The sequence below is a fragment of the Entelurus aequoreus genome, linkage group LG13 (genome assembly GCF_033978785.1).
Source record: "Entelurus aequoreus isolate RoL-2023_Sb linkage group LG13, RoL_Eaeq_v1.1, whole genome shotgun sequence".
In the NCBI taxonomy this organism is placed as follows: Eukaryota; Metazoa; Chordata; class Actinopteri; order Syngnathiformes; family Syngnathidae; genus Entelurus; species Entelurus aequoreus.
The window spans coordinates 21523860-21543859 of NC_084743.1; the positions used below are offsets into that span (position 1 = coordinate 21523860).

Below are 20000 nucleotides of genomic sequence, written 5' to 3' on the forward strand. Positions count from 1 at the left end.
AAGAAAATATCTGGCGTTTTGTTTCGCAATATTACGCAAAAGTAACTTTTCTTCCCTTCTGGTACCTGCTGATCTGTATTTGGGATCTGCATAAGTCCTGAAAATGTGGGCGCATACACCTTTGTAGTCGATAAGCTTATTCTTTTTCTCTATGTTCTTGTTATGGGACATTCATCCTCCGCTGTTGCCATTTCTAATATAAAGTAGTGTAAAGTTCTTACTTATATCTGTCAGTAAACTCGCCATGAAAGCGCTAAAACATACCGGTGTAGTGAGTTTACATTATTCACCCAAGGAACTTTAGTTATCAGAGAGTTACGGTCGGACGGTTTTTCAAGGGACACATTTCCGGCCTTGTTGTTGCACTAGTGAGTAGAGATGTTCGATAATATCGGACTGCCGATAAATGCTTTAAAATGTAACATCGGAAATTATCGGTATCGGTTTCAAAAAGTAAAATGTATGACTTTTTAAAACGCAGCTGTACGGAGTGGTACACGGACGTAGGGAGAAGTACAGAGCGGTTGCGTCTCCCAGTCATACTTGCCAACCCTCCCGATTTTCCCGGGAGACTCCCAAATGTCAGTGCCCCTCCCGAAAATCTACCGGGGAAACCATTCTCCCGAATTTCCACCCAGACAACAATATTGGGGGCGTGCCTTGAAGGCACTGCCTTTGCGTGCCGGCCCAATCACATAATATCTACTACTTTTCACACACACAAGTGAATGCAATGCATACTTGGTCAACAGCCATACAGGTCACACTGTGAACCCACACCAAACAAGAATGACAAACACATTTCGGGAGAACATCCGCACCGTAACACAACATAAACACAACAGAAGAAATACCCAGAACCCCTTGCAGCACTAACTCTTCCGGGACGCTACAATATTTATACCCCCCGCTACCCCCTATCAAAAAACCCCGTCCCCCCCAACCCCGCCCACCTCAACCTCCTCATGCTCTCTCAGGGAGAGCATGTCCCAAATTCCAAGCTGCTGTTTTGAGGCATGTTAAAAAAAAATAATGCACTTTGTGACTTCAATAATAAATATTGGCAACTCAAGTTTTTCCATAGCTTGAGTTGATTTATTTTGGAAAACCTTGTTACATTGTTTAATGCATCCAGCGGGGCATCACAACAGAATTAGGCATAACAATGTGTTAATTCCACAACTGTAAACACTACCGTTCAAAAGTTTGGGGTCACATTGAAATGTCCTTATTTTTGAAGGAAAAGCACTGTACTTTTCAATGAAGATAACTTTAAACTAGTCTTAACTTTAAAGAAATACACTCTATACATTGCTAATGTGGTAAATGACTATTCTAGCTGCAAATGTCTGGTTTTTGGTGCAATATCTACATAGGTGTATAGAGGCCCATTTCCAGCAACTATCACTCCAGTGTTCTAATGGTACAATGTGTTTGCTCATTGGCTCAGAAGGCTAATTGATGATTAGAAAACCCTTGTGCAATCATGTTCACACATCTGAAAACAGTTTAGCTCGTTACAGAAGCTACAAAACTGACCTTCCTTTGAGCAGATTGAGTTTCTGGAGCATCACATTTGTGGGGTCAATTAAACGCTCAAAATGGCCAGAAAAAGAGAACTTTCATCTGAAACTCGACAGTCTATTCTTGTTCTTAGAAATGAAGGCTATTCCACAAAATTGTTTGGGTGACCCCAAACTTTTGAACGGTAGTGTATATCGGTTGATATCGGTATCGGTAATTAAGAGTTGGTCAATATCGGAAAATCGGAGATCGGCAAAAAAGCCATTATCGGACATCTGTAATAATAATATGACTCCTTTAATGCGCCCTATAATCAATTTGTATGAAAATAGACCTGACTAGATGCGCTCATCGGCAGTGCGCCTTATAATCCGGTGCGCCTTATGGTCCAGAAAATACGATATATATATATACTGTATTTTTCGGACTATAAGTCACAGTTTTTTTTCCGGGGGTGCGACTTATACTCAGGAGCGACTTATGTGCGAAATTATTAACACATAACCGTAAAATATCCAAATAATATTATTTAGCTCATTCACGTAAGAGACTAGACGTATAAGATTTCATGGGATTTAGCGATTAGGAGTGACAGATTGTTTGGTAAACGTATAGCATGTTCTATATGTTATAGTTATTTGAATGACTCTTACCATAATATGTTACGTTAACATACCAGGCACGTTCTCAGTTGGTTATTCATGCCTCATATAACGTACACTTTTTCAGCCTGTTGTTCACTATTCTTTATTTATTTTAAATTGCCTTTCAAATGTCTATTCTTGGTGTTGGGTTTTGTCAAATAAAATTCCCCAAAAAATGCGACTTATACTCCAGTGCGACTTATATATGTTTTTTTTCCTTCTTTATTATGCATTTTCGGCAGGTGCGACTTATACTCCAGTGCGACTTATACTCCGAAAAATACGGTATATATATATATATATATATATATATATATATATATATATATATATATATATATATATATATATATATATATATATACATATATAGGAATCCATTTTTAGGCAATCTCCATGCAAACAGAAGCTTTTCTAACTTGTAACCTGTTTTGAAAAAGTTTAATTATAATTATGATACCAAATAATAAGTTTGAATCGAGAATCGATTTTGAATGGAATGGTCACCCCCCCATTCAAATTGACTGGATTTACCCCCCCTACTAATTATGTGCTTCCTGTGCTGCCATGCAACACATTAATTATTCTGTATTCTTTGTTTCCCGTCTGCTGCCTCTGTTAGCTGTTGGATTAGCTCCAAAACATCGTTACTCTACATCATCCACGGCCCCATCTGTGCCGCGCTGCTGGTAAGAAGGTTTGTTGTTCTCTACCAAGTGAAGCCACCCATCACTTTTATTGCACACTGTGCAACAATTAGCCGATATTATTTCTTTTCTGTCTGGCTCGTGCAATCTGTATTGTCTCATAAGGCCCCCGTGTTTGCTTTGTAGAAATTCACCCGATCAGCACTCACGGCCCTCAAAAGAACGATAACCATTTGGATTTGTTGACACGGCCAACCAGACTTGTTATGTTTTTGTTAAAGCAATGCTCAGTAAAGACGCCATTTAATCAGCATTTTTATCAATCAATCAATGTTTATTTATATCGCCCTAAACCACGAGTATCTCAAAGGGCTGCACAAGCCACTTTAAAATGCCACTTTTAATGTTTTCCCTCAGGTGAACTTGTTCTTCCTGCTCAACATCGTGAGAGTGCTCATCACCAAGCTGAAGGTGACCCACCAGGCCGAGTCCAGCCTCTACATGAAGGCCGTGAGAGCCACGCTCATCCTGGTGCCGCTTCTGGGCATCCAGTACGTCCTGCTTCCCTACAAGCCCGAGGGACGCGTTTCCTCCGAAATATACGACTACATCATGCACATACTGATGCACTACCAGGTGAGGAGTGGAGTGCGTCGTCTTTATGGTCGGCGTTTTGATGCTCGACAAAAAAAAAAAAACTAAAAATTGTACAAAACCCAAAACCAGTGAAGTTGGCACGTTATGTAAATCGTAAATAAAAACAGAATACAATGATTTGCAAATCATTTTCAACTTATATTCAATTGAATAGACTGCAAAGACAAGATATTTAATGTTCCAACTGAGAAACATACTTTTTTTTTTTGCAAATAATCACTAACTTAGAATTTAATGGCAGAAATAAGCAGGGGCGTCCATGTTAACGTTGCTTGGATGGCAACATATGTTGATCCAAAACCTGGATGTACCTTTCAGCATTAACGGTGCCTTCACAGATGTGTAAGTTACCCATGCCTTGGCCACTAATACACCCCCATACCATCACAGATGCTGGCTTTTCAACTTTGCGCCTATAACAGTCCGGATGGTTCTTCCGGAGGACACGACGTCCAGTTTCCAAAAACAATTTGAAATGTGGACTCATCCGACCAGAGAACACTTTTCCACTTTGCATCAGTACAGCTCGGGCCAAGCGAAGCCGGCAGCATTTCTGGGTGTTGTTGATAAATGGCTTTCGCTTTGCCTAGAAACGTTTTAACTTCAGAATCAGAATCAGAATAGTTTTTAAAGGCCTACTGAAACCCACTACTACCGACCACGCAGTCTGATAGTTTATATATCAATGATGAAATCTTAACATTATAACACATGCCAATACGGCCGGGTTAACTTATAAAGTGACATTTTAAATTTGCCGCTAAACTTCCGGTTCGAAACGCCTCTGAGGATGCCGTATGCGCGTGACATAACCCGGGGAACACAGATATGCCTTCCACATTGAAGCCAATACGAAAAAGCTCTGTTTTCATTTCATAATTCCACAGTATTCTGGACATCTGTGTTCGTGAATCTGTTGCAATCATGTTCATTGCATTATGGAGAAGGAAGCTGAGCAAGCAAAGAAGAAAGTTGTCGGTGCGAAATGGACGTATTTTTCGAACGTAGTCAGCAACAACAGTACACAGCCGGCGCTTCTTTGTTTACATTCCCGGAAGATGCAGTCAAGATGGAAGAACTCGGATAACAGAGACTCTAACCAGGAGGACTTTTGACTTCGATACACAGACGCCTGTAGAGAACTGTGACAACACAGACTCTTACCAGGATTACTTTGATTTGGATGACAAAGACGCAGACGTGCTACTGTGAGTATGCAGCTTTGGCTTCTAAACATTTGATCGCTTGACCGTATGTGCGCAACTTTTTTTTGCGTATGTACGTAACTTTTTTAAAATATATAAGCTTTATGAACCTTGGGTTAGGTGAACGGTCTTTTGGGCTGAGTGATTGTGTGTGTTGATCAGGTGTTTGAATTGTATTGGCGTGTTCTATGGAGCTAGGAGCTAGGAGCTAGCATAACAAGCTATTGTTTGAGAACGGGTTCACAAACTAGGAATTTTTCTTGCCGCAATCGTGCAACATAAAACACATATAACACAGAATAGGTCATAAAATGAGGTGTAACTGAGCTATCAGATCTTGTTATTGTTCATGTGCCTTCACTGGTTTTTGGGTTCCTGGTACAGTGGGTCTGGGTTAGTTTTTGCCTCATTCCTGTGAGAATCTTGTGTTTGACTGAAACATTAAGGAGCGGGACGATCCAGGTCTTGCACTTACAGACGTAGCGACGAACTGTAGTTACTGACAGTGGTTTTCTGAGGTGTTCCTAAACCCATGTGGTGATATCCTTTACACACTGATGTCGCTTTTTGATGCAGTACAGCCTGAGGGATCGAAGGTTCGTAATATCATCGCTTACGTGCAGTGATTTCTCCAGATTCTCCGAACCTTTTGATGATATTACGGACCGTAGATGGTGAAATCCCTAAATTCCTTGCAATAGCTGGTTGAGAAATGTTGTTCTTAAACTGTTCGACAATTTGCTCACGCATTTGTTGACAAAGTGGTGACCCTCGCCCCGTCCTTGTTTGTGAATGACTGAGCATTTCATGGAAGCTGCTTTAATACCCAATCATGGCACCCACCTGTTCCCTGTTCACCTGTGGGGTTTTTTCTAAATAAGTGTTTGATGAGCATTCCTCAACTTTCTCAGCTTTTTTGAAACATGTTGCAGGCATCAAATTCCAAATGAGCTAATATTTGCAAAAAATAACAAAGTTTTCCAGTTCGAACGTTAAGTATCTTGTCTTTGCAGTCTATTCAATTGAATATAAGTTGAAAAGGATTTGCAAATCATTGTATTCTGTTTTTATTTACAATTTACACAACGTGCCAACTTCACTGGTTTTGGGGTTCGTAGTACAGTGGGTCTGGGTTAGTTTTTGCCTCATTCCTGTGAGAATATTGCATTTGACTGAAACATTAAGGAGCGGGACGATCCAGGGCTAGCTGCAGTGTGGTCAAACAACCACTAGGTAGCATCTGTGAGTAGATAATACTGTATCATCTCTTTCCCCTTCGGACTTATCAGGTGGGTTGTGCATTCTTCATGCATTGTTTACTAACACTTTAAGTGAAGGATAAGGCAAAAACTGTATGTACAGTATATTAGGGTTGTCATATTAATATGTCATTGATATAAATGTGGCTTACGTTACAGCTTTGGATAATCACGTTGACACATTGATTGATTGATTGATTGAAACGTGTATTAGTAGATTCCACAGTACAGTACTTATTCCGTACAATTGACCACTAAATGGTAACACTCAAATAAGTTTTTCAACTTGTTAATTCGGGATCCACATTAATCAATTCATGGTTAATGGTTAATCATGGTTAATCAATTGACGTGAATCAATTAATTCCACGTGTCCCGCAAATTTGACAGCGACAAGCGAACAAATGCCTCCTCAACACAATGTGGCTTTCTCGCTAACGTCCCTCCACAGTGGAAAGACACTTCTAAGCAGTGTTCGTAAAAACGGTGTTATATAATAACAGTGTTGTATAATAACTGCGTTAGTAACTTTTACTAGTAGCGAGTAATCTACAAAACCCAAAGTGAAGTTGGCACGTTGTGTAAATGGTAAATAAAAACAGAATACAATGATTTGCAAATCCTTTTCAACCTAAAATCAATTAAATAGACTGCAAAGACAAGATATTTAACGTTCGAACTGCTAAACTTTGTTATTTTTTTGCCAATATTAGCTCATTTGGAATTTGATGCCTGCAACATCGTTCAAAAAAGCTGGCACAAGTGGCAAAAAAGACTGAGGAAGTTGAAGAATGCTCATCAAACACTTATTTGGAACATACAACAGGTGAACAGGCTAATTGGGAACAGGTGGGTGCCATGATTGGGTATAAAAAGCAGCTTCCATGAAATGCTCAGTCATTCATAAACAATTACGGGGCGAGGGTCACCACTTTGTGAACAAATGCGTGAGCAAATTGTCGGACAGTTTAAGAAGAACATTTCTCAACGAGCTTTTGCAAGGATTTTAGGAATTTCACCATTTATGGTCCGTAATATCATCAAAAGGTTCAGAGAATCTGGAGTAATCACTGCACGTAAGCAATGATATTACGGACCTTCGATCCCTCAGGCGGTACCGCATCGAAAAGCGACATCGGTGTGTAAAGGATATCGCCACATGGGCTCAGGAACACTTCAGAAAACCACCGTTTGTACTTACAGTTTGTCGCTACATCTGTAAGTGCACGTTAAAACTCTACTATGCAAAGCGAAAGCCATTTATCAACAACACCCAGAAACGCCGCCCGAGCTCATCTAAGATGGACTGATGCAAAGTGTAAAAGTGTTCTGTGGTCTGACGAGTCCACGTTTCAAATTGTTTTTGGAAACTGTGGACGTCGTGTCCTCCGTACCAAAGAGGAAAAGAACCATCCGGATTGTTCTAGGCGCAAAAGCCAGCATGTGTGATGGTATGGGGGTGTATTAGTGCCCAAGACATGGGTAACTTACACATCTGTGAAGGCACCATTAATGCTGAAAGGTACATACAGGTTTTGGAGCAACACGTGTTGCCTACTCAGTGGCCTAGTGGTTAGAGTGTCCGCCCTGAGATCGGTAGGTTGTGAGTTCAAACCCCACATGGGCTCAGGAACACTTCAGAAAACCACTGTCAGTAACTACAGTTTGCTGCTACACCTGTAAGTGCAAGTTAAAACTCTACTATGCAAAGCGAAAGCCATTTTATCAACAACACCCAGAGACGCCGCCGGCTTTGTGGTTTTGTGCGTTTACAAGACAGCGTCATTAGGGCGGCAAGTTCAATGGTGTTGTGTTACAATTAAAGATGTCCGATAATATCGTCCGATAAATGCTTTAAAATGTAATACCGGAAATTATCGGTATCGTATTATTATTATTTTTTTATTTGATTTTATTAAATCAACATAAAAAACACAAGATACACTTACAATTAGTGCACCAACCCAAAAAACCTCACTCCCCCATTTACACTCTTTCACACAAAAGGGTTGTTTATTTCTGTTATTAATATTCTGGTTCCTACATTATATATCAATATACATCAATACAGTCTGCAAGGGATACAGTCCGTAAGCACACATGATTGTGCGTGCTGCTGGTCCACTAATAGTACTAACCTTTAACAGTTAATTTGACTCATTTTCATGAATTACTAGTTTCTATGTAACTGTTTTTATATTGTTTTACTTTATTTTTTATTCAAGAAAATGTTTTTAATTTATTTATCTTATTTTATTTTATTAATTTTTAAAAAAAAGGACCTTATCTTCACCATACCTGGTTGTCCAAATTAGGCATAATAATGTGTTAATTCCACAACTGTACATATCGGTATCGGTTGATATCGGTATCAGTAATTAAAGAGTTGGACAATATCGTAATATCGGATATCGGCAAAAAGCCATTATCGGACATCCCTAGTTACAATATAACTAAAACAATCTACTTACCAAACACAAAACATAACCTATCTAATTGCACGCCTGCTGTAGTGTAGTCCTGTATGTGTTATTTCAATCATTTACAGTACCCTGGAATGGGGTGTTGTTCTATATTTATTCATACTCCGCTACGAGTTCAAGTCAAGTATTCCCGTGTTTATATTGTCGGCGGCAGGAAGGAAAGTCCAAATTATTCAAGCCGGCGAGGTGTTGAAATCGCCGGGCTCGTGGCTGCGTTCTTATCCGATCATCCCGTTCTTGCAGGATGGGCAGGGCGGTGCAGGAAGAGGCTCTTAGGCAAGAGGCCTCCCGTCAGCTAACAAACTCTCAAAGGGCTCCTCGTTTTGGGCCGCCTTGAGCAGAATGTAAACGGTCGATGGTTTCAGCTGATGATTGTTTACGTTTCAGGGTCTGCTTGTGGCCACCATCTTCTGCTTTTTCAACGGAGAGGTAAGGCCAAATTATGTGTTCATAGATTTGCATGCAGTGCACAGACACATTCATCTCTGCGTCACCTGTGTGCATTATTTTCTAACCAGCATGCGCTGACCTTTGCAGGAGGACCGTATCATTTGAAATGTCGGGATACTGCACCAGCCTAAAGATACTTAGCTTAAAAATATCTTTATTAAAGACATACACCTGGGGATTGATTGATTGGCAACACTAAATGGGCCCTAGGTGTGAATGTGAGGGTGAATGTTATCTGTGAGGTGGCGTCTTGTCCAGGGTGTACCCTGCCTTCCGCCCCAATGCAGCTGGGATAGGCTCCAGCCACCCCCCTGCAACCCCGAAAGGGACAAGCGGAAGATGTGCATCTGGGGATAGGCTAATTGGCAACACTAAATGGTCCCTTTATAATGTCAATTTGTTTATTGAATCAAATATTTCCATAATTAACAATGTAAACATAAATAACGGGTTCCAACCTTGACATATTTTAGTAAAAGTTTGTACACTTTGAACACAATTTAAAGCACAATATAGGACTATATATCAAACAAAAATAACAAGGGGGTGATGGATCAACTTTCTATTCAGCCAGCCGCTCTGCCGACACGCACACACACTGTCACTAGCCCTGTAGCGCACTCAAAGTTAAGCAGTTTGTGCTTTTAAACTGTAACAGCCTGGTCACTACAATAAGTAGGAATACAAAATTAGTTCACTTGTACCTGGTTGGTTAATCTTTTTTGACATATAGCGAAAGGTAAGGTGAGAGGGTGAAGGCAGTGACAACATAGCTGTTGATACTTCCTGCATGTTTGAACCCGCACATCGCTTGTCTTTGGACTCCTTCTAAACTGGCAAAACTGGAAAAAACTTTTAAAAGTTTTTTTTTTTAAACATGCAAATAGCACTCAGTAGCAATAGCACACAGCAGCTTACAGAAAGATCAATCAGTGTCAGGTTCAAACACTGACGACATCTATTAAACAAGACAAGAAGCAAGGAATTAAACAGAGACAGAATTCAATTTGGCTCAATGAGGAGAAACGCGTACACCTGTACCCTTGCGCGGTGTTCCACGCTCTGACGAAAGATTGTACGCCTCCTCTTTTATTTGGACTTTCCCTGATTACATGGCAACAGCTGTTTCTAAAGGGACGGGGGTCGTAAACAGCCATCGCCTTTGATTACGGTCGGTTCAAAGAAAAGGTCGCATGGAGGGGAGTCTGGTCCTGCTTCCTCTCCGCTTTGTAGTTCTCGGGTCAAGACAAAATCTTTCTGTGGATTACAATACATCAAAGAAACAGAACACCTTCATGTTGCTTCCCATCCGACACAGTGGAGTTTTACAAGCCGCCGTCTTGGCAGGATCAAAGACAGCTTTTGATCCTACCAAACATACAACACTTTTGTATGGTTATTTTTTTTGCAATTCTCTATTGACCAACGAACAGCAGACCTGTTCATGTCTAAATGTGGTTTCTCCGGCAGGTCCAAGCAGTTTTGCGGAGGCACTGGAACCAGTACAACCTCCAGTTTGGCAACAGCGTAGGAAACCACTCGGATGCCCTGCGCTCAGCCTCCTACACGGCTTCCTCCATCACCGAGGTCCAAGGCTGCTACAGCATCGACGGCCACTCGGAACACATGAACGGCAAAGGCTGCCATGACACCGACACCTCCATCTTCAAGTCGGAAAACCCCTTCGACTGACCCGTGTTCTGTGCTCGACCTTCGACAGGTTTGACACCAATAGCGCCGACCGCGGGGGACTGGGCTTTTTCTTACCAAGTTTATCGAGTCTGCTCCGAAGGAAAAAAAAAGACTGTATACTCGCCACTCTATCTCACTGACAGAGGTCCTTTTTCATGGTCCTGGTAAATGTTTTTCCACTTGCAGAAAGCCTTTGCTCTAAGTACATTTCCGCTGGTTAGTGCCAAACTGACACATTGTTACCTTTTCTCATTCAGTATTCCATTCTTCCATACGTTACACAGACCATAGGATGTTTTGTATAAAAAAATATTCACGTTATAGCATATGTCTATTATCCGTATTAATTTATCCTGTGTTATTCTTAAAATTAATATCACTGTACAACTGTATTTTTCGGACTATAAGCCGCTACTTTTTTTCTTACGGCTTATAAAGCGGTGTGGCTAATTTATGGATTTTTCTTCGCGATGGGCTGCTACGGAGCCTCTAAAGGGACATGGGGGAAAAACATTTTGTAGAATTATTTTAATAAATGTTTTTTTTTTTTTTTTTTAGACATGTATCTCGTGCGCACGAGAAACTTTTTATAAAGTTATAAAAATAGAAAAAATATTAATTTATTTTTATGTATTTTTTAGACATCTCGTGCGCACGAGAAACTTTTTATAAAGTTATAAAAAAATATTTTAAAACATTTATAATTTTTTTTTTTAGACATGTATCTCGTGCGCATGAGAAACTTTTTATAAAGTTATAAAAATAGAAAAAATATTTATTTATTGTTATGTATTTTTTAGACATCTCGTGCGCATGAGAAACTTTTTATAAAGTTATAAAAAAATATTTTAAAACATTTATAATTTTTTTTTTTAGACATGTATCTCGTGCGCATGAGAAACTATTTATAAAGTTATAGGAAAAAAAAAAGTATTTTAATTTTTTTTAGACATCTCGTGCGCACGAGAAACTTTTTATAAAGTTATAAAAAAATGTTTTAAAACATTTATAATTTTTTTTTTAAGACATGTAACTCGTGCGCACGAGAAACTTTTTATAAAGTTATAAAAATAGAAAAAATATTAATTTATTTTTATTTATTTTTTAGACATCTCGTGCGCACGAGAAACTTTTTATAAAGTCATAAAAAAATTTTTTAAAACATTTATAATTTTTTTTTTTTTAGACATGTATCTCGTGCGCATGAGAAACTATTTATAAAGTTATAGGAAAAAAAAAGTATTTTAATTTTTTTTAGACATCTCGTGCGCACGAGAAACTTTTTATAAAGTTATAAAAAAAAATGTTTTTTAAATTATAATTTTTTTTTTTTTTTAGACAAGTATCTCGTGCGCACGAGATAGTTCATAAAATTTATAAAATTATACAATTTTATAAGTTTATAAAATTATTTAAAACCTTTTTTTTTTATAACTTTATAAAAAGTTTCTCGTGCGCACGAGATACATGTCTTAAATAAAAATTACAAAAAAAATTACAACAAAAAAAATTTCCCCCATGTCCCTTTAGGGGCTCCGTAGGCTGCGATGTTTTTGTATTCAACAAATAGTTTTCAACACCGGGTGTTTTATTGTTTGTGCTATGGCGCCATCTTTTGGACAAGTTGCGGGTTAAAAATGTACCCTCCGTTTCGTGCCTTGAACCGGAAGCATACCCATCCATACTGTTTCTACTCGAAAGGGATTCTTCAAGCAACGTTTGTACGTTTTACAATATAACAAACAATTCATTCTTACTAAACCGTCTCGTGTGTGATGTCTATAGGAGTGTTCTTACGCATACTTTGTACGTGCTATCGTAATGTAATCAAGCTAGCGTCGTGTGTTAACACGCTTACAAGTGCCTGTGTTAGTATTATTAACTTGCAATGGCATTCTTTGTATTGTTTGAGTTTCGTAAATTCACCAAAACGTCACAGTGAAGTTGTTAAATCTGTTTAGCCGATTGGAGAGCGAGCTTCCGCAGCTAGTGGGTCCGTGACGATGACTTCTGTTTTGTTTGATCAGCCGTTTTACTGCCGTGTTACAGGCACCGTTTGGAAACAATTAAGGTATATTTTGTTCCAGTATATATCTGCGGCTTATGGTCCGGTGTGGCTAGTATATTTATTTCTTCAAAAATGTGGTGGGTGCGGCTTAAATATTGGTGTGCTCTATAGCCCGGAAACTACTGTGTTATAATGTCGAGCGTCAGCGCGCTAAAAATAGTTTCTGTTGTCTACAGATTGTGATTCTATATTGCAGAAAAGGTGTTGCAGGTTATGGGTGTGTTCTGTTCGTTCAACAACATCGCACACAGGTTAGAGAGCACAATAACATGGATGTGTGAATGTCAGTGGTCGACGCAAAAACCTCAATTAAATAAGGCGGTCTGCACCAGTTACCAATTGCACACGCAGTCTTAGTTAAAGTTAAAGTACCAATGATTGTCATTTTTGGTGATTTAACTCCCGATTCCAACCCTTGATGCTGATTGCCAAGCAGGGAGGTAATGGGTCCCATTTTTATAGTCTTTGGTATGACTCGGCCGGGGTTTGAACTCACAACCTACCGATCTCAGGGCGGACACTCTAACCACTAGGCCACTGAGTAGGTCATAAATCACACCCAATACACCCACTAAGAGTATGCACAATTTTATAGTTTAGCGTACGTTATTTGGATCTTTGTGGATCAGGCCCAAAGTATTCTCCACCAAAAATGAATCTTCTCTTTATTGTTTTTATCTGATTGGAACTGTTCAAGTATCAAAAGGCTTGGCTCAGTCAGGACACGTTAGCTACTAAAATTCTCGGTTTTCCCAGAATTCCACGTTTTCTGGGACATACACGCCATTGAAAAATGAATGGGCAATTGTTTGAACTTGCACAATTTTAACATTTCTCGGCCGTTCCACTATCCGCACACTCCACTAATCCTGGACATTCAAACTATTTTCACACTTCCAAAAAATTCCGGTTTTCTCAGAACTCCTGCTTTTCAATTGCAGTATGTTTACCCTTTTTTCTTTTAATTGATTGATTGATTGATTGAAACTTTTATTAGTAGACTGCACAGTACAGTATATATTCCGTACAATTGACCACTAAATGGTAACACCCGAATAAGTTTTTCAACTGGTTTAAATCGGGGTCCACGTTAGTCAATTCATGGTACAATGTGACTATGTCTCCCACATTTTTCAATCGTCTTCATCCATTCCACCATCAAAACATTCATTTTCATAAGGACAATCAGGTTATCACAAATTCCCCGTTTTCCGTCACACCTTTTCTGTATTAAAAATTGTTACGACTGCCACATTTCTCGGCCGATTCAAAAAATTCCGACATCAACCCATTCAGCTTATTAGGTACAATTGTGCTATATTCCATATTCAAGAAAAAATTCCTGGTTTTCCCGACGTTCACAAATTTCTAGGAAATACTCATTGAAATAAAAGGGATTCAAAGTCGGTTCCAAAGTCAAAATGCTCTTTGCTAATGTAAGTCAACTGCTAGCATGCAACTTTTTTAACCAATTTAGCAGGTGAGTCTCTCATTAAACTTGGTACTTGACACATGGTAACTGTTAGCATGCCAACATTAACATACTAACTTGATAAGCTAATTTTCCATGCGTATGCTTCAGAGTCGTATAACTTCGTACTTGAAGCATTCTAACTGTTAGCACCTTTCAGTTTGTCTTGCATATTTCAGCATTTATATGCAATTTCTTCTGAAATTCCATATTCTAGTTATTTGTTATTTCAAAAATCTTGTAGCCAACATTGCCATCTTGTTGTGTTCTTTCATGCCGTATGGGTTCAGAAGGTGACATGTTAATTCTTATCTCTATTGGGTCTGTTGGGCTTTCCATGTCACGTTCAATGGACGAGAACGGCAACGTCACGACACATGCAAGAGGAAAACGGGCTTTCTTTAAGTTCAAAGTTACATTTAAACCGATCCTCGATCGGTTTTTGCTGATGCTGACTGCAGCTCAATAACCTTAAGGCAGCTGACTGATGCAGCTTTGGGTTGTGCATCAATTGGCAGCTGGCTCTGGGAAAATAATGCAGATGACTCACCCTTGACTGAAGTCTGTGTTCTGACTGAACAGAGTTCTCAGACAACAGAAACAGGACGTGCGGGTCAAGCAATAATTAGCAAAGGTCTGTGAAGTTGGAATTATTCTGGTGCACACAACAAGATTTCCTGAAATTCCACAGTCTTAATTTGTTTGTTCCTAGTTACCGATCCTTTAGTATGTGCTCTACAACGGTTAAGCACATATTCTGTATCACAGTAAAGAGTAGAGTAGCACAACCTCAGTCTTCCAGATCATGGAAATCAACAAAGTTGAATCAAGGCATCTGGACTGGTTTCACTTTTAAACCAAAAGGTTTCTTCAGTTTGTGGTCCTGATGGCTTCATCTGGCCAGGATCTTCAGCTCTCGCTGGATCGATTCGCAGCCGAGTGTGAAGCGACTGGGATGAGAATCAGCACCTTCAAGTCCGAGTCCATGGTTCTCGCCCGGAAAAGGGTGGAGTGCCATCTCCGGCTTGGGTAGGAGACCCTGCCGGTCCGCTCCCTGTGTGATAAGTGTCAGACCTTGGTCCGCATTGCCGGCAGTAAGTCGGACCTGTTTCCAGTGAGGGTTGGACTCCGCCAAGGCTGCCCTTTGTCACCGATTCTGTTCATAACTTTTATGGACATAATTTCTAGGCGCAGTCAGGGTGTTGAGAGGATCCGGTTTGGTGGCTGCAGGATTAGATCTCTGCTTTTTGCAGATTATGTGGTGCTGATGGTTTCATCTGGCCAGGATCTTCAGCTCTCACTGGATCTGTTTGCAGCAGAGTGTGACTGGGATGAGAATCAGCACCTCCAAGTCCGAGTCCATGGTTCTCGCCCGGAAAAGGGTGGAGTGCCATCTCCGGGTTGGGGAGGAGACCCTGCCCCAAGTGGAGAAGTTCAAGTACCTCGGAGTCTTGTTCACGAGCGAGGGAAGAGTGGATCGTGAGGTCGACAGGCGGATCGGTGCGGCGTCTTCAGTAATGCGGACGCTGTATCGATCCGTTGTGGTGAAGAAGGAGCTGAGCCGGAAGGCAAAGCTCTCAATTTACCGGTCGATCTACGTTCCTATCCTCACCTATGGTCATGAGCTTTGGGTTATGACCGAAAGGACAAGATCACGGGTACAAGCGGCCAAAATGAGTTTCTTCCACCGGGTGGCGGGGCTCTCTCTTAGAGATAGGGTGAGAGGCTCTGCCATCCGGGGGGGAGCTCAAAGTAAAGCCGCAGCTCCTCCACATCGAGAGGAGCCAGATGAGGTGGTTCGGGCATCTGGTCAGGATGCCACCCGAACGCCTCCCTAGGGAGCTGTTTAGGGCACGTCCGACCGGTAGGACGCCACGGGGAAGACCCAGGACACGTTGGGAAGACTATGTCTCCCGGCTGGCCTGGGAACGCCTCGGGATCCCCCGGGAAGAGCTGGACGAAGTGGCTGGGGAGAGGAAAGTCTGGGCTTCCCTGCTTAGGCTGCTTCCCCCGCGACCCGACCTCGGATAAGCGGAAGAAGATGGATGGATGGATGGTTTCTTCAGTTCTAAAATTTAGGTTTGGAGTTTCCCTATTTGTGTGGCTGGTAAACAATCCACCTGCATACCAATTGGTCGATCGCCTAGCTGGCGGAAAAACAACCTGTTAGTAGCCACTCCTGCCATACGAAAGACAATCTTTGAGGGAAGGATTCCAAGATATTGTCATAGGCGAGTGACAGGTGATGGTGGCGACATACTCGTATGTTTAGGGAGGGTCGAAGTGTTCTCTCGCACACCTCTTTTAAACCAGCGATCTTTCCTATCCAGAATGAGTACCTCATAGGAATGTCCCTTCTTTTTAGGAAGCAAATAGGCTACACACTCTGGGTCTGAAGAATCCACCCTCCTACGCTGTGCCATGGGTGTGTGTCCGACGGATGGCACAACATCTCTTCCCCAAAGATTGTCTTATCCCCTAGGGAGGAGGAGTTTTGCCATCAAACACGCAAACGACCGACAGCACTACTTCAAACTTACCAGCTCGTATCTCAAAAACACTCGTATCTTATATCAGCACCGCCCTTTAAAAGGATCAGTTTAATCTGTGCTTGTGTTGGTATTCAGGACGGTTGTTTACCAGCCACCCCAGGCCACAGGAACAACAACCCTATTGTGAGAACCACGAGGTTAGGTAATGCCACACCTAAAAATGTAGAACTGAAGAAGCTTTTAGGATGAAAGGTAAAACGTTTTCAACAAACAAAAAGTCCAGTTGCCTCGATTCAACCTTTGCTGATCAGTAAAGTTGAGCAAAGGCTTTTCCGGTTCTTTACGTTTGTTTGTGGAAAGACACAAGTACCGTCTTTTTTTGACTATTGCTCGGATTTTACTGACGTCAAGACTGTAAATATGTGTGGTGGTCAACCTAGCTCTGTTCTTAATGGGTACTAGGTGGCATTTTGCCTATCTGAAAGAGAAAAAAAACGCCCTATGCTCGTGTTTTCGGCTGCGCAAAAACGTTTAAATCGCGAAAAGGATGAACGTTTCTTCAGAGTTAATCGAGATGTAATCAAAAAGGAAGAGTGCAAGATTTTACCAAACGACGAAGAGAAAAGCCGCTCACACTCCAGTCCAAGGGAGCAGAGTCGAAGAATGCATGAGTTTCCAGCAGAGATGTCCGATAATATCGGACTGCCGATATTATCGGACGATAAATGCTTTAAAATGTAATATCGGAAATTATCGGTATCGGTTTCAAAAAGTACAATTTATGATGTTTCAAAACGCCGCTGGATGGAGTGGTACACGGACGTAGGGAGAAGTACAGAGCGCCAATAAACCTTAAAGGCCCAATCACATATTATCTACGGCTTTTCACACACACAAGTGAATGCCATGCATATTTGGTCAACAGCCATACAGGTCACACTGAGGGTGTCCGCATAAACAACTTTAAGACTGTTACAAATATGCGCCACACTGTGAACCCACACCAAACAAGAATGACAAACACATTCCGGGAGAACATCCGCACCGTAACACAACATAACAAATACCCAGAACCCCTTGCAGCACTAACTCTTCCGGGATGCTACAATATACACCCCCCCACTTTGTGACTTCAATAATAAATATGGCAGTGCCATGTTGGTATTTTTTTACCATAACTTGAGTTGATTTATTTTGGAAAACCTTGTTACATTGTTTAATGCATCCAGCGGGGCATCACAACAAAATTAGGCATAATAATGTGTTAATTCTACGACTGTATATATCGGTATCGGTTGATATCGGAATCTGTAATTAAGAGTCGGACAATATCGGAATATCAAAAAAGCCATTATCGGACATCTCTAGTTTCCAGTGATTACTTCATTCAAAGTTTGTTTGATATACTTTTTAAAGTTTATTATTTCCCATTTAAGTATTATATGGTTATTATTCGTATTTTTTTTAACACGTGTTTACTACGAGTGTTTCAAAAAGCACCAACTCGGCGAGTTTAAATATAACAAAAGCTAATGTGACTAAAACCTAAGCTTTCACCAAAAGGCAACAATCATAAATGAAGCTTAGCACATACACAATGTTAACATCTGTAGTTATATTTTGGTAAAGACGGGGGAAAAACACGATACCCGTAAAAGGCCGCCTGCAACAGAAACAAACATGGCTGTAGACGTGAAGTTAAATCATAAAATGCAACCTGACCCGAGCAAAAACGATGCAAATGAGTCTTGATACCAATTTCCTTGTCCCGGCGACACACAAAGACGTTGTAGACCTCCATGCTTTTCCTAAGTTTCCATCTGTTTTGTCGTGTAGAATGACGTCTGGAGCACAACAGTTCGATATGTCTGGCAACGATCCCTGAGATCACTCGAGAAATATTTTATTGATAGAGTACAGGGATCTATTCCATTCCATATTTAGATGTTTTTGCTCGTGTCTGCTTGTTGCGGGAAGATTTAAGCCTCTTTTGACCACCACTGCTTTTCACTTCCGAGAAGAAGTCACGTGACGGAATACAATCAATAGAGCGCACCCACCTCCTTTTTAGGAAATGTGTACATATATTTAGCCCCAGTTGTACACATTAAAAAAACATCACTTCTTGTGCCTTCTTCAGCTGTGGGGCTGTAATGCGGGCATTTCGTCGTGTCTCGATGAGGGTGAGTGCACAATGCGCTAAATGGCCGACTGACTGAATGAGTGTGTTTAATTGTATGTTGTTATTTTCCGTAGTCGGATGTGATGAAGCTAAACAAATTGGCGGAACGTGAAGCTTGTGAACCCGTAAAATCCATGAATTTGCCACAGCATTGATTAAAGGGGGGAAAAAATAGCGACCTATAGTCCGGATATTAAAGTATTATCTCCGTCAACTGCCATATTACCAAAAACTGTAAGTATATTTTGTAAATAGTTTCTTCCATCCTGCACTGTGAAAGCATAATTATTTTTGCCTATATTTTTTTTCTTATTTTGGGCAGTAATTATTCTAAGTTAGTAGAGGCTCATGTACAAAACACTCTCACACTACTGTCTGTTTTTTTTCAAATGAGTATTTTAGCTGGCAGCCAAAATGTTCTTTTACCTTTTGATATGTTAGCAAATACAAGAATATACACATACAACATGTGACTAGAAATTGTGTACATTTTTAGGAAATTTAAAAATGGAATTTTTTTTTTTTTTTACTTAATATAAATTTAACCCTAAGGGTCTATTGGGGACTTTTTTGTCCTCTGAGGTAAACCTTTGCTTTGGCCATAACTTTGGCTGTTAGTCCGAATGGAATGATTATTTTCTAACAAGGTTTAATAACGATATAGTAGGAAATAATAGCATAGCTAAAGGACAAAAAAGTCCTCAGGAAGTTAAGTGTATAAAAACATTTTGGATTCATATTCTCAAACACGGGCTGCATTTAGTGGTACACCAAAAAAATCACTTATTTAAGTGATTAATGTTTTATTTTTCTATATTCAAACACAGTGTTACTGGTCAAACTGTGTGTAATGATACAGTGGCCCATATATATATTAAATATACTTGTTATATAAAACTTCTGCCTTGTTTTTAATGAATACTTGGGCCTACTACGCTACTGTATTTTTTTTTTTTTTTTTTTTTTTTAAATGACAAAGCCAACAAGTGTTTGGGTCAGATGCAACAAATTTCCATGCACGGACCCCCAAAAGTTCTGTAAAGGTGGCTGGAAGGACTGATCCACATCTACCCATTACAAGCACACTGTTGCAGTGTCAGTCAAAATTTTAAAAAACATGACATGTTTGCTATTTTTATTCAATGGATTGAGAGATTACAGCAAAAAAACTTGAAAAAAGAATATGAATCTAAGCATGTTTTATATGCACGAAACTCCCTGAGGAC

The 20000-nt window shown here is 40.2% G+C and overlaps 1 protein-coding gene across 1 annotated transcript in view; it reads left to right on the top strand.

The window, feature by feature from the left end:
* Positions 1 to 11061, top strand: part of calcrla (calcitonin receptor-like a) — a 79328-nt gene extending 68267 nt beyond the window's left edge. Inside the window, exons 10-13 of the mRNA XM_062068493.1 lie at positions 2791 to 2857; positions 3233 to 3451; positions 8807 to 8848; positions 10340 to 11061. Of these exons, the coding sequence (XP_061924477.1) occupies positions 2791 to 2857; positions 3233 to 3451; positions 8807 to 8848; positions 10340 to 10561 (550 nt within the window). The 3' untranslated portion in view covers positions 10562 to 11061. The remainder of the gene's footprint in view (positions 1 to 2790; positions 2858 to 3232; positions 3452 to 8806; positions 8849 to 10339) is intronic.
* Positions 11062 to 20000: the final 8939 nt, after the last annotated feature.